Genomic DNA, 13,241 nt, shown 5'->3' with positions numbered 1-13,241 from the left:
CATTGCCAGACATGTCAGTTATTACATAATCACCTGATCACAATTATTTGAGAATTTTAAAGGGTTAGTTCACACAAAAATTACATTTCTGTCATGAATTACTCACCCTCATGTCGTTCCACACCCGCAAGTAATTTTCGGAACACAAATTAAGATATTTTTGATGAAATTCGAGAGCTCTCTGACTCCTCAATGTCAATGATAGAAATTTCATTTTTGGGTGAACTAACCCTTTAAGTAAATACTATAAATGCCATGAAAAAAGCATGTTTTATATGTAACCAGATACAGTAGTGCATATTATTTGGTTAGTAAATTGCTGAAATGTTCAACCAAAAAGCTGTCTGTCACATAAATAATTGTCTTAAGTAAGGTTTACACAGCAGTTTAAAAAAAAATGCCACAGAGCTAAAGTTACAACATGTGCAGATTTAGGGTTTTGTCACAATTGGTTAGTTTTAGGGGTCTGAGACCTCTCTGCAGAGAAACCATTTCAGGAGCTCTGAGTATGGTTTGTTTTAAAGTCAACATGAAATGAAATCTGCCACCTTTTTCCCTCTGAATTAAACAGGATATCCTCTCTATATTGCAGTTAAAAATGGGGGAGTGACACCAGCCAAAAAGGAAAGTGGCACAAGAAGTTTTTACATTATGATGAAAGATTAAAAAACAAAACAAAAAAACCCTCAAAAACATGAAAATTCTCCTCAGTGTTGTAAATGAAGCTAGTGTATAATGTGTTCTGTTTCTGAAACTACAGATTATGATGTCCACTTTGCTTTCTTCTATTAAGACAGTGGTGCATGAAATAGCCTTCATTTTTTTAAAGAACAACAGATTGATGTGTTTGTAAAGTTTCTTCTTGGCCATTTTTGATAGAAAAAAGCATTGTATTGTGATTTCTACACTTCATTAAGGCCTTAATATACTTATATTCCTACTTATACTAATATACTGTGAAATCAGAAAACAAACTAGTGTGACGTCCTTTCGAATAAAATCAGGCCAAAACTAATTTAGTTTGGAGTTCGTTTCTGAAGTTTGAAACAGCTTGCCAAAGAAAACTGTACAGAAAAGTTTGATAAACGCCTTCAAACTACCATTGGTCCATGACAATTACGTGATAGGTAGGTGTGGCTCTCTGGCTCCACCTTCTTTGCCATGGAAATCTTCTCCAGTTCATTTCTTCTGTTCAGTCCGTCGAGGTTAAACGTGAGTAAAAATATGATCACACTGGAGAGGTGCTTTATAGCAGGAATTGAAGTTGTTATTCTAATTGAAAGACACCAACACTCTTTTTAATGTCTAATACTGTAAAGACGCTTGCGTTAAAGCAATATATTGTTTAATAACTGTGACGTGACTGGAGTGCCGAATTGCAGAGCTTGCGCAAACAAATCCAACATCGCTGTGATTCAGATGCTTTCTTAAGGCCGTGTGTCCACCAAAGCGTTTTTCCAGCTCCGAACGTACTTTTTCAATTGTTTTCAATGGGAACGCAGCGTTTTTTAAACGCCAGGAGCGTAACGAGGCGCTGAGCGTCTTTTTCACGCTCAAGCGCTGAGAGCTCTGCGTTTTTTACCGGTCGCCTCGAGTTGAAGAATGTTCAACTTTGAGTAAAACGCAGCGCTCATCACTGTCACTTTTTAGCCAGCCGTCCAATCAGAGTGGGGGATTACTACACCGGCCAACCGTCACAACATTCTTGCTGTACAGCAACATCAACAAACAGAGAACGGAACAAAATGGATGAGAAATTAATATTGCTGGTCTCCAAAAATACATAGCAAAGTAATTTCACATTGTGTCAACATTTTAAGTCTGAAACAAATTACCTGCAAAATCAGTTATAAGTAACAGTGCCGCAGATATTCCGTATCATAGCAACAAAGCGTCTCAACGAAAAAAAACCGCTGCGCTGCAGAAGCGCTCTCAAGCGCTCACAGACGGCCGTTTTAAGCAGAGCGCCTAGCGTTTTCAGCTGGCTAAAAACACTCTGGTGGACACACGGCCTAACTGCTGTTTTCTCACTGCTGTCATGTTTGTTGTGCGTTTATTTTGCTATTAAGAGCTAAGAGCACAGCACATATTTACATATTCATCCAAAAGCAGCATGTACAGCATCGGGATGTGCGCTAACAGTATACCGCTGCAAACTTCGCCATGAGTATATTATTAAGCATCACAATCAAACTTGTGATGCAGTCTGGAATTAAACCACACCATATTAATTCATTGAGTAGAACTGGTCCCCCGACTAATCCTGGTTTCTCCTACGGTCACCGATGGAGTTTGGGCTCCTTGAAACTTTCGCCTCTGGCTTGCTTAGATGGGAACACTTAATATTCGGTAATATTATTGATTTGACTGCACTGACATCACTGTTTTCTCCAGAAATGCTTTATAGATGAATGAGCTCATTTCATAATTGATGATCTTTACAATGGAACTGAATCAACACTGAACTTTGACACTATTTTCTTTTTAGAGCTGCTTTACAGCCGAAATGAACTCTGTTTGCATCACTGAATCATTATTTTCCTGTTTATAACTATAAAGTTGCTTTGAAACAATATGTTTTGTATAAAGCGCTACATAAATAAAATGACTTGATTTAACCATTTTAAACTGTGCTAATAAGAAAGGTCTTTCAAGCACCGTGAAGGTTTTCTGAATAGATAAGAACAAAATACTGCTGAAAATGGGGCATTGTCTTTACAGGTAAAAATGGAATTTTAAAATATGAATACAGAATACCATTATTTTAAATGGTAATAGTATAATATTACTGTACTTTTGACTTATAAAATCAATTTTAAAAAAAATCAAATAAATGCTACTTTGAAAAGATGAAAAAAAATATAAAATAAAAAATATAAAATAAAAATAACACCAAGTGAAAGAAAGCAATCTATGCAATCAAAACCATTCTGTGCTGTTTGAAATTTATTTACAAAAAAAAATTAACTCATTAATTCAGGCATATACTTTAATATAAACCAGAAGTAATCATGTAATCGAACTGAAAATAACTGAAAGTAAACAGTTATTTTCAATCTGAATAAATTATTACTTTCGGTAGTAGTATTGGTAAGTAGTGACATCTTTTTTCTGTATTGTAATAAGGCAGATGAACATGAGCATGGAGGGGTGAATTTAACCAAACTAAAGCCCTGATTACACCTGATATTAAGATGCATTTTGGTTGATCAGATCACAAGTAGACAAGGGAGACACATACTCGTTTACACCTGGTGTTTTAATCCGTCTCTTTTGTCCACTTTCAACCAATTATGTCCTGATTTCTTTGAGGGGAGGGTCTATGTGTATATAAATGTATGTTTTTTAAGATCTTTTGATCTAATGGACAAAATAAGCTCACGTAATTTACATATTTGATCACATGAGCATTTACACTACGAAAGCAATCCGGTCTAATGCATTTTCAACTACTTCTGGAAGTGGTCAAAAAGGGACAAGCTCAAAATGTTCTAGATCCCATTTTCACCGGTATTTAGCATTCACTTGTGATCCGACTGAACAAAATGCATCTTAAAGGATTAGTCCACTTTCAAATAAAATTTTCCTGACATGTATTCTACTTACGGAAAAAAAACGGAACTGGCGCCGCGTTCGTTCTGCAAGTTGAATAGGTAAGGCGTAGGACATACAGCGTAAGCTCTTTGAAGAATACAGAAAGCGGAAGCACGTGCAAGGCGATCATTTATTTATATAAAGCATATACAGTTGTATTTTTTTTCGAAAATAACCGATCGTTTCACTAGATAAGACCCTTATTCCTCATCTGGTATCGTTTAAAGCTCTTTGAAGCTGCACTGAAACTGGCCTCCAGACGGTTGAAGGTCAAAATGTCAGTGAAGTCCACTATAAGGAGAAAAATCCTGGAATGTTTTCATCAAATCCTTAATTTCTTTTCGACCGAAGAAAGAAAGACATGAACATCTTGGATGACATGAGGGTGAGTAAATTACCAGGAAAATATTATTTGAAAGTGGACTTATCCTTTAATACCAGGTGGAAATGGTCTAAATGATTGGAGAAATCCTGCATAAATCACCAGAGAGAAGACTGTTGTTTTTACTGTAAGGTCCAGTTATGGCATTCTGATTAAACATTATGAGGTTAAAACATAAAAAAATTAAATCAAATAAAAAAACCTATGCATCACAATGGTTCACAATAAGATCTATCATTTGCATTTAGAAAATAAATAGGGTTCATTTTTATTTCATTCTGACTTTAACAAGGCAATTAAAACCTTACAGATCATGACACTAAACCGACCCACATCAGCGGAAGCACAAACTGAGGCTGTGTGTGGTCATGAGTGCATTAAGTGATGAGGGAGAATGTGTGTGCAGTGTGTAACATGACCTGCATGTGTGTAGGAAGTGGTGAAGCGGTGTGGGATATGAGTGGACACGGAGCCCCGGGGGCATCTGTGCGTGTGTGAGCGTTTCTGCTGTAATCAGGGGTTAAACACTCTCCACAGCAGCTCTACACTGCACCCACAGGTCTTATTCTAGCCTAAAAATCCATAACATTTCTATATTCATATTGTTTTACTAGTTGGAGCCATGGCATAGCGCTTAGCTCATGTGCCTCAGAAAAGTTGAGCCTTTGGGCTCATGTGGGAAATGCCGGTTCGATTCTAGCCTATTCTAACCAGATCCAATTTTCCCGCTCCAGAATATTTTCCAGTTTCCCCTCTATTTTGACGATTATAATAATTTTATCAATAATAAAGTGCACTGTAAACCCTAACACTCAAAATAATTAACTGGTTTGAGTGGGACAAACTTAAACAAATTCGTTCAGTCTTTTATGAGTGTTTAGCACTATCTTTTTCTTTAGAATTCACAGAACTGATAAATTTTGAGTAAACTGTTTCATTGTTTTAAGTTTTATTAACTTATTTCTTTTAATTTAGATGAACTTAAAGGTCAAATATGTAAGAATTTTGCAGTAAAATATCCAAAAACCACTAGGCCAGTTTTATATATTTTCACTTGAGTACCTACAATATCCCAAATGTGTCCAACTATTTGTAAATCTTGAGAAAATTGCAGTTTTAACCAAGGCTCCGGGACGTGTGAGGAGTCGCCTGTCAATTGCGTCATACCCGCGTTACCCTCGGTTTCTGGTTTTATTTTGTAGAAACCATGAAAAACACCAAAGACACTTTAATATATTACATGCTTTATCAGACAAGGGAACAACTGTTTGGTTTCATTTATAGTCAGAAAACTGATTATTGTTATATAGCTCGACACGTTTAGTCTTATTGTTTAAATCTAATTTTCTTGATTTTTAGCGAGTACCATGCTTTACCATGCCTCAGAGAAAACACTATTTTGTCAAGTAGCTAACATAGCATAATCAGATGCAGCTTTATTTTAATTAACAGTAATACAGAATTTTCTCCATCATACAATACGTTTTAAAATTAATTGCATGCCATTTATCAACACAAGCCATCCAGCATTTATTAATATGATATTCTAAAATCAATCTATCTTACTGCAGTGTGTCTCAAACAAGTGTCTCACAGCAGCCGCCGAGCGAACGCTCAGACTCAGAGTAACGTTATAACATCATTTTCAACACACTCAGATGTATCTAATATGATAAACAGAGCTGCGTTACCTCAAACTCATGACCGGAAAAGCGGAAGCAGCGCCGGTGACTGTGTCATAATAAAAGCTCTGCTGTTCGTGAGGCGTGTGTTGTGCAATCGCTCCAGCTCCTCGTTCAGCTCCACAACACTCGCTCCTGCTCTGCTTCATACTACAGTAACGTTAATAATCGCATCCATGAATATGATTTCTTCCCGAGTCCTCTCCCGTTTATTTTCCACCGGCTGATAGGTGAAGACCACGTCCCAAGATTCTGTGCTCAAACTTGCCGTCATCAAGCTACGCCTTTGTTTTGAATAGGCCTGAATAGAAAATATTACATATTGCACCTTTAAGTTTACCTGAAACTGGGCTTGGATTTTTATTTCCCAGAATGCTTTGCTCATGGCACTCGAAATGGAGAGTAAATGCTAAAATTAAGTATTATATCATGTTTTTTTTGTGCAAGATTAATGTTAAGAGGGAGATTTAGTAGCGATTAATATTTTTTTGTGCTAATTCAAAAGGGTTTTCTGTTAATGTGGGTTTTTGGAGAGTTACCATCATGGTGACAAGTGGAGCATACGGCTTGCTTTGAGAGCAGGTATGTTAAATGTTTTATATTGTTGAACTCATTCAGCAACTGTTATATCATGCTATTGCTAACATGCTAGCAAATTAACAAGTTAGCATTTTCTGAATTAGCTTGTTACAGTTTCCACTAATAAAAATGTTTGTTGAGATTACGTGATAATTTTAATTTAAATGTATGAACTAATTTAACAATTCAATTGAGTACAAAATAAAAATCTGCCAGTTCTGCTTACTTAAACTTTGGATTTCTTAATTTAAAAAATTTGATGTAACTGATTGCCTCAATTTTTTTTTAGTTTTGCCAACTTATTCGGGTTTACAGTGTGGCAAGATTGTTTTACTAATTTTTTTTTTTTTTTTTAACTCTAAACTAGAATCTCAACTGATAATCACAGCTTCACCAATAGATTATTAAAGCTGACAATTAGGCAAAGGGTTAAAAAAAAAAAATTAATAAAACTGAACGGTTTTTACTATTCTGTTTGAACAATAGAGGGATGATGTATTTCTGTAAGTCAAAACCCAAAAACGAGTTGTATTTTAGCATTTCTAAGTCAATGTTTGTTTGTCTGCTAAATTAGGTCTGTGGTTCACACAAGCTCAGGATATTTTCATGTTTTATTCTATGACATAAAATACATCAGTAATACTCCCATGTGATTTTTTAAAACTTTTACATGTCTTGAAAAAGACAGTTGCTAACAAGTATCTAAATGGGACTCCAGAGAGTTTGTCGGGGACATTAAACGTCACACTGAACAGATAAACTCATCTACTCACTAGTCGCTTTCACAGCCTCATTGTGTTTATGATCACACTCTTGCAAAATATTCTAACTCAAACCTTCAGGGAAAATGTTGTTTTTTTGTTTTTTTTGTTTTTTGTATTTTTAAAATAAAGTCTGAAATCGTTGTCTGAAGCTTAATGGTGCCGCTGTCGAAGTCATGTGATTGTGGTGTAGTTCGTTTATAGCGTACATTTAGCCTTTTACTTCTGCTGTTTGTATTTAGGCTTCAAAATCCATAAAAGTTAAATTCTGAAGATTATCATGATACACAAAACATGAAGAACAAAACTTTTGTTGGTCACAGAACCAATTTTCTACAATAATCCAAAAGCCAAAAAAATCTTTTTGCCAAAATTTCAAATTGGCCTATAAAAATAAATTATCATTGCAGTTCTCTATCCACCTTTTTCCTGACTAAAAGATGAGCGCCGCCATGAGGAATTCCAACTTCCTTTTGGATGCTGTCCTGTTCCGGTCTCCATAGGAACACATTGAAAACAGAAACTTTTTGAATTTTCATTACTTAAAATTAAATTGTGTGCAGGATTAATCTGTGCTGTTGTTGGCTGCTACATAACAGCAATAAACAAAAAATATTGAGCACCAGCGAATCTGAAGTGAATGTCTGTATACAATGCCGTATGCCTCACATCTTATGCTAGACTTGAAAGAGAAAACAAGTACAGCTTGCAGCACTTAAGGTAAAATATTCCCCAAATACCACATATGTATGCGCTCTAATCATTTTGAGGACATAATCCCACAATCTTCATCCGGATCGGAAGCTGCATGTAGGATATGAGCGCTCATATGTTTTCAGTAACTTCGGACAGCTTCGTGTCATCTACGCACTCATTAAATTTTGATTACTGAGGCGTTGACAAAAGACTTTTGTCTTTGCTACACTGTAAAGTGTAAAGTGTAATTTTCATAGGTTTATCATTACATTATCAGCTCAGAAAATATGCTAATTTGACTAGAAACACCGGAGACCGCAAATGTAAAACATCATTCCAGTACGAGTTGGGCAAGACTTCCACGTTCAGAAAAAGGTGGATACAATTATCATTGATTGGAGCTTTTTGCAGTGCATTCTGGGATAGCCTTCTCTGTAGATGCGATTCTCCTTTAGATTATGGCTTAGAAGGCCCCATCATCATCATTCTGGAAGAGCCTTTGCTCTTCTCACATCTACGATGGGCAGCACACTAGGAGTCAGAACAGTGCTAATGTTTTCATGTTTTCCTTCTTTCTTCTCAGGGGTTTTCCAGCGGTAATTTTTTTTTTTTAAGTTACAGCTGAAAACAGCTAATGACAGAGATTTATGCAGCAGAACCTTTCCCTACCTGCTCAGACCTGCACACAGACACAAAATACAACAACCCTTTCCCTGTGTTTGTCCTTGATGCAATGTTAAAGCCACAAACCTCTCCAGCGCCACATGCATGATAGAGAGAGAAAGAGAGAGAGATAATACCTTGGTCCGGTGGCACAGTCTCCTGAGTCTTGGCTCCCTGCCTCACTTGGAGTGCCCACAGATTTGGCCGTGGGAGACATAGGTGCAGGAACTAAAGAAAGAGAAAAAGATATAAACATACTTTTTATCTGCATACATCCAAAAGAGTTGGACACTTCAGTCACAAATGTTTGAATGTTTCTGCTCTACATAGAACTACTATAGCTCTTCTCCAAAGTCACTTTTCATAGAGATTTTTGCTCAATGTCTTTTAATGAACTGGTGTTATGGTGAATTTTAGTAGATGTAAGTATGTAATGCTACAAAAAAATAATAATAAATAATAATTTACAAACAGAATGATTTAATTATTTACAGATATCTATCTATCCACATTCTGTGTATAATAATATATATATATATATATATATATATATATATATATATATATATATATATATATATATATATATAAAAGTTCACATACAGAAAATTAAAATAAATATCTAAGTGCTGAAATTGTAACATCAAATCTACTGTGGTGCACTTCTGCCCCCTTGTGTTCAATCAAAGAAGTACACTACACTAGGTTTCTTCATTTGTTGGAACCACTCACAGGAACATATTAAGTGCACATAGTCTTGCAGAGACAGACAAATATTAGGGTGCAGTCACATTTACTTTCGTACAGAAAAATTCAGGGGGAGAAATGCAGTCATCTTTGGAGGAATCTATGTGATATGAAGTTTCACATGACGGATGCATGAGATGAAACATTTCCTCACATGGATTTTACACTGGATTCAAATTTGTTAATGATAAACAATATAAAGCTGCCTAGTTTGGAAGTCACCGATGAGTAAGTGGTGCTTCATGCATTGCTACACTATTGACAATGGATTTGATTTGCCCGTAAAATTCTGCCAAATTTTCAACAGTGTGACTGCGCCTTTAGGATAAATTGTGGCCTACATAGTATATTATTGAATATATTATTGGCAGGTAGATATGTAAAGCGATCAGAGTTTGATATCTTAGAGCAGGTAATTCTGATCAATGCTGTCTGAGACTGACACGACCGTGTGTGTGACTCAGGTGTGTAGGCGACCTACCCGCAGGTGTGTCTGATGTGATGCCCATACTCTGCAGCAGAGCATCGGCCTCTCTGCGCTTCTTCTCCAGGTCTGAATCATCCTGCTGTGGGACGGTCTCCTTCTTCAGCTCAGCCTGACACAAACGAAACAGAGTGAACCAATTATTATGATTAACTATTGTTCCCAAAGAACAAAAACAGCAATCTGACTCCGTTTGCTTCCATAGGAACCCTCCTACAGCATTTACTCAATTTTGACACAAATTGTAGTGTTGCCTGCATTCATCAAGCACTCAACCCCGTTAAAGTTTTTGTAAGAAAAATGATCAAATTATATTAATATACCTTCAATTAATAAAATAATATATTTTTTTAATTTACGAGAAATTTATCAATAACTGCAAATACTGTCCAAACTCTCAGCAGTCTCAAACTGAGAAATCTGCTTGATTTTTTGCTCTACTCATGTAATGTGCCTGAGATTCTGGTGGATTCATCGCTTAAACAACATTGCTTCATATTACTATGACATAACCAGTGTAAATGTTTGAGTATCGTTTCTATCGCAGTTACGCACAGTATACTATAGTATAACAACAGCATAGTATTCTGTATAAAACAGTATAGTATTTATTTATTTATTTATTTAAAGGTGCAATTTGTGATATTTTTTTCCGCTAGAGGTCGCTAGAAGCCTATTCAAAACAAAGGCGTAGTTTGATGACGCCAAGTTTTAGAGCGGAAACTTGGGACATGTGGTCTCCATCTCAACGGACGGTGCAAAAGAATAGGGATTGGAGTCTGGAAGAACTAATGTTCGTGGATGCGATTATTAACGTTACTGTAGTATGAAGCAGAACAGGACCGAGTGTTGCGGGAGCTGAACGAGGAGCTGGAGCGATTGATCAACACACGCCTCACGAGCAGTGGGACTTTTATTATGACACAGTCGCCGGCGCCGCTTCCGCTTTTCCGGTCATGAGTTTACAGGAGCTGTCCTTGTCGACAGAACCAGCGGCAGATGGTAAACAGTAATTATGTTCCATAAATAAGTAACACAATCCACCATAAAACGTGCAAGAAGTAAATAAGGAACTGCTTGAAGCAAGCTAGTGGTTTGCTGGACGCTAGACACTACTTCCGCATTTGTCCACGACACTGTTGTCATGTGGTTTCTACGTCAGTAAAGGCGGTAACAAAGGGTAACTGATGTCATTGACAGGCGACTGCACTGCCCCGTGTCACTGTTTAGAATGGGAATTTTCTCATGATTTACAAGTAGTTGAAAACATTAGAGATATTGTTAGTACTCAGCTGGACAAAATATATAACACTAGCCTAGTGGTTTTTGGATATTTTACTGCAAATATTTTACATATTTTACCTTTAAAAGCTGTTTTACTCCATTATTTTAATAAAAAAAAAATCTATAATCAAAATAAAATAAATTTTGATGGGTTTTAAATTACTTTATCATAAAGACCATTATTTTGTCAGTACTTTTTAATTATGTTTCCATAAGAATGTGTATATTGTGATACATGATGTTACCAACCAAAGATTTTTTTTTTTTCCCAAAAAGTGATGTAAAAGTATTTATTTTTAATTCATTTAATTGTTAATTGTGAATAATTTGATACAAATTTAAATTTGTCCACCCCTAAACATTTGCAAATAAAGTTAGCATTTTTCCAACTGAAATCACGCATATAGAATGACTTTATTTTTTAAAGGGATAGTTCACCCAAAAATTTAAATTTTGTCATCATTTATTCACCCTCAAGTTGTTCCAAACCTGTATGAGTTTCTTTCTTCTGCTGAACACAAAAGAAGATATTTTGAAGAATGTCGGTATCCAAACAGTTGATGGACCCCACTGACTTAGTAATTTTTTTCCCCCCCATACTATGGACGTCAATGGGGTCCATCAACTGTTTGGTTACACATATTCTTCAAAATATCTTCTATATATATATATATATATATATATATATATATATATATATATATATATATATATATACACACACTACCGCTCAAAAGTTTGGGATCAGTACGATTTTTAATGTTTTTAAAAGAAGTTTTGTCTGCTCACCAAGGCTTAATTTATTTAATTAAAAATACAGTAAAAACAGTAATATTGTGAAAAATTATTACAATTTAAAATAACTGTTTTCTGTTCGAATATATTTTACAAAGTAATTTATTCCTGTGATGGCAAAGCTGAATTTTCAGCATCATTACTCGATGTTGAAAACAGTTGTGTACTTTTTTTTTCAGGATTCCTTGATGAATAGAAAGTTCAAAAGAACAGCATTTATCTGAAATACAAAGCTTCTGTAGCATTATACACTACCGTTCAAAAGTTTGGGGTCAGTAAGAATTTTTATTTTTATTTTTTTGAAAAGAAATTAAAGAAATTAATACTTTTATTCAGCAAGGATGCATTAAATCAATCAAAAGCGACAGTAAAGACATTTATAATGTTACAAAAGATTATATTTTAAATAAACACTGTTCTTTTGAACTTTCTATTCATCAAAGAATCCTGAAAAAAAAATATTGTACACAAATATTTTGTACAATTGTAAACAATAAATGTTTCTTGAGCAGCAAATTGACATATTAGAATGATTTCTGAAGGATCATGTGACACTGAAGACTGGATTAACGATGCTGAAAATTCAGCTTTGCCAACACAATAATAAATTACATTTTAAAATATTTTCAAATAGATAACAGTCATTTTAAATTGTAATAATATATCACAATATTACTGATTTTACTGTATTTTTAATTGAGTAAATGCACCCTTGGTGAGCAGACGAAACTTCTTTTAAAAACATAAAAAATCTTACCAATCCCAAACTTTTGAGCGGTAGTAATATATATACAGTCCCCTCCAAAAGTATTGGAACAGTGAGGACTATTCCTTTATTTTTTCTGTAGACTGAAAACATTTGGGTTTGACATCAAACAATTTATATGAGACAAAAGATCAACATTTCAGCTTTTATTTCCAGGTATTTACATCTGGATCTGATACACAACTTAGAAGATATAACCTTTTGTTTGAACCCACCCATTTCTCATGTGACCAAAAGTATTGGAACAGATTAACTTAAAATAGATTAAAGTGAATAAGACTTAATATTTAGTTGAAAATCCTTTGCTTGCAATAACTGCATCAAGCCTATGACCCATTGACATCACCAAACTTTTGCATTCTTCTTTTGTAATGCTTTTCCAGGCTTCCACTGCAGCCTCTTTCAGTTGTTGTTTGTTTTGGGGGTTACTCCCTTCAGTCTCTTTTTTAGCAGGTAAAATGCATGCTCTATAGGGTTTAAGTCTGGAGATTGACTTGGCCAGTCTAAAACCTTCCACTTTTTGCCCGTGATGAACTCCTTTGTTGCTTTGGCACTGTGTTTTGGGTCATTATCTTGCTGCATGATGAAGGATCTCCCAATCAGTTTGGTTGCATTTTTCTGTAAATTGGCAGACAAAATGTTTCTGTACACTTCAGAGTTCATTTTGCTGCTGCCATCATGTGTTACATCATCAATGAAGATCAATGAGCCCGTCCCAGAAGAAGCCATGCAAGCCCAAGCCATGACATTACCTCCACCGTGTTTCACAGAGCTTGTATGTTTGGGGTCATGAGCAGATCCTTTTTTT

At 35.4% G+C, this 13,241-nt stretch overlaps 1 protein-coding gene across 2 annotated transcripts in view; it reads right to left on the bottom strand.

Moving 5' to 3' along the window:
* The window catches only part of dync1i2a (dynein, cytoplasmic 1, intermediate chain 2a), a 46,082-nt gene that overhangs the window by 29,023 nt on the left and 3,818 nt on the right, over nt 1-13,241 (bottom strand). For both annotated transcript variants that reach the window (XM_048192752.1, XM_048192753.1), the window contains exons 3-4: nt 9,586-9,700; nt 8,495-8,585 (exon numbers count right to left, since the gene is read on the bottom strand). In XM_048192752.1, the coding sequence (XP_048048709.1) occupies nt 8,495-8,585; nt 9,586-9,700 (206 nt within the window). The remainder of the gene's footprint in view (nt 1-8,494; nt 8,586-9,585; nt 9,701-13,241) is intronic.

This window comes from Megalobrama amblycephala, linkage group LG6 (assembly GCF_018812025.1).
Source record: "Megalobrama amblycephala isolate DHTTF-2021 linkage group LG6, ASM1881202v1, whole genome shotgun sequence".
In the NCBI taxonomy this organism is placed as follows: Eukaryota; Metazoa; Chordata; class Actinopteri; order Cypriniformes; family Xenocyprididae; genus Megalobrama; species Megalobrama amblycephala.
Note: the sequence above shows the minus strand (reverse complement) of the source record. Positions and strands in the feature narration are given on the sequence as shown.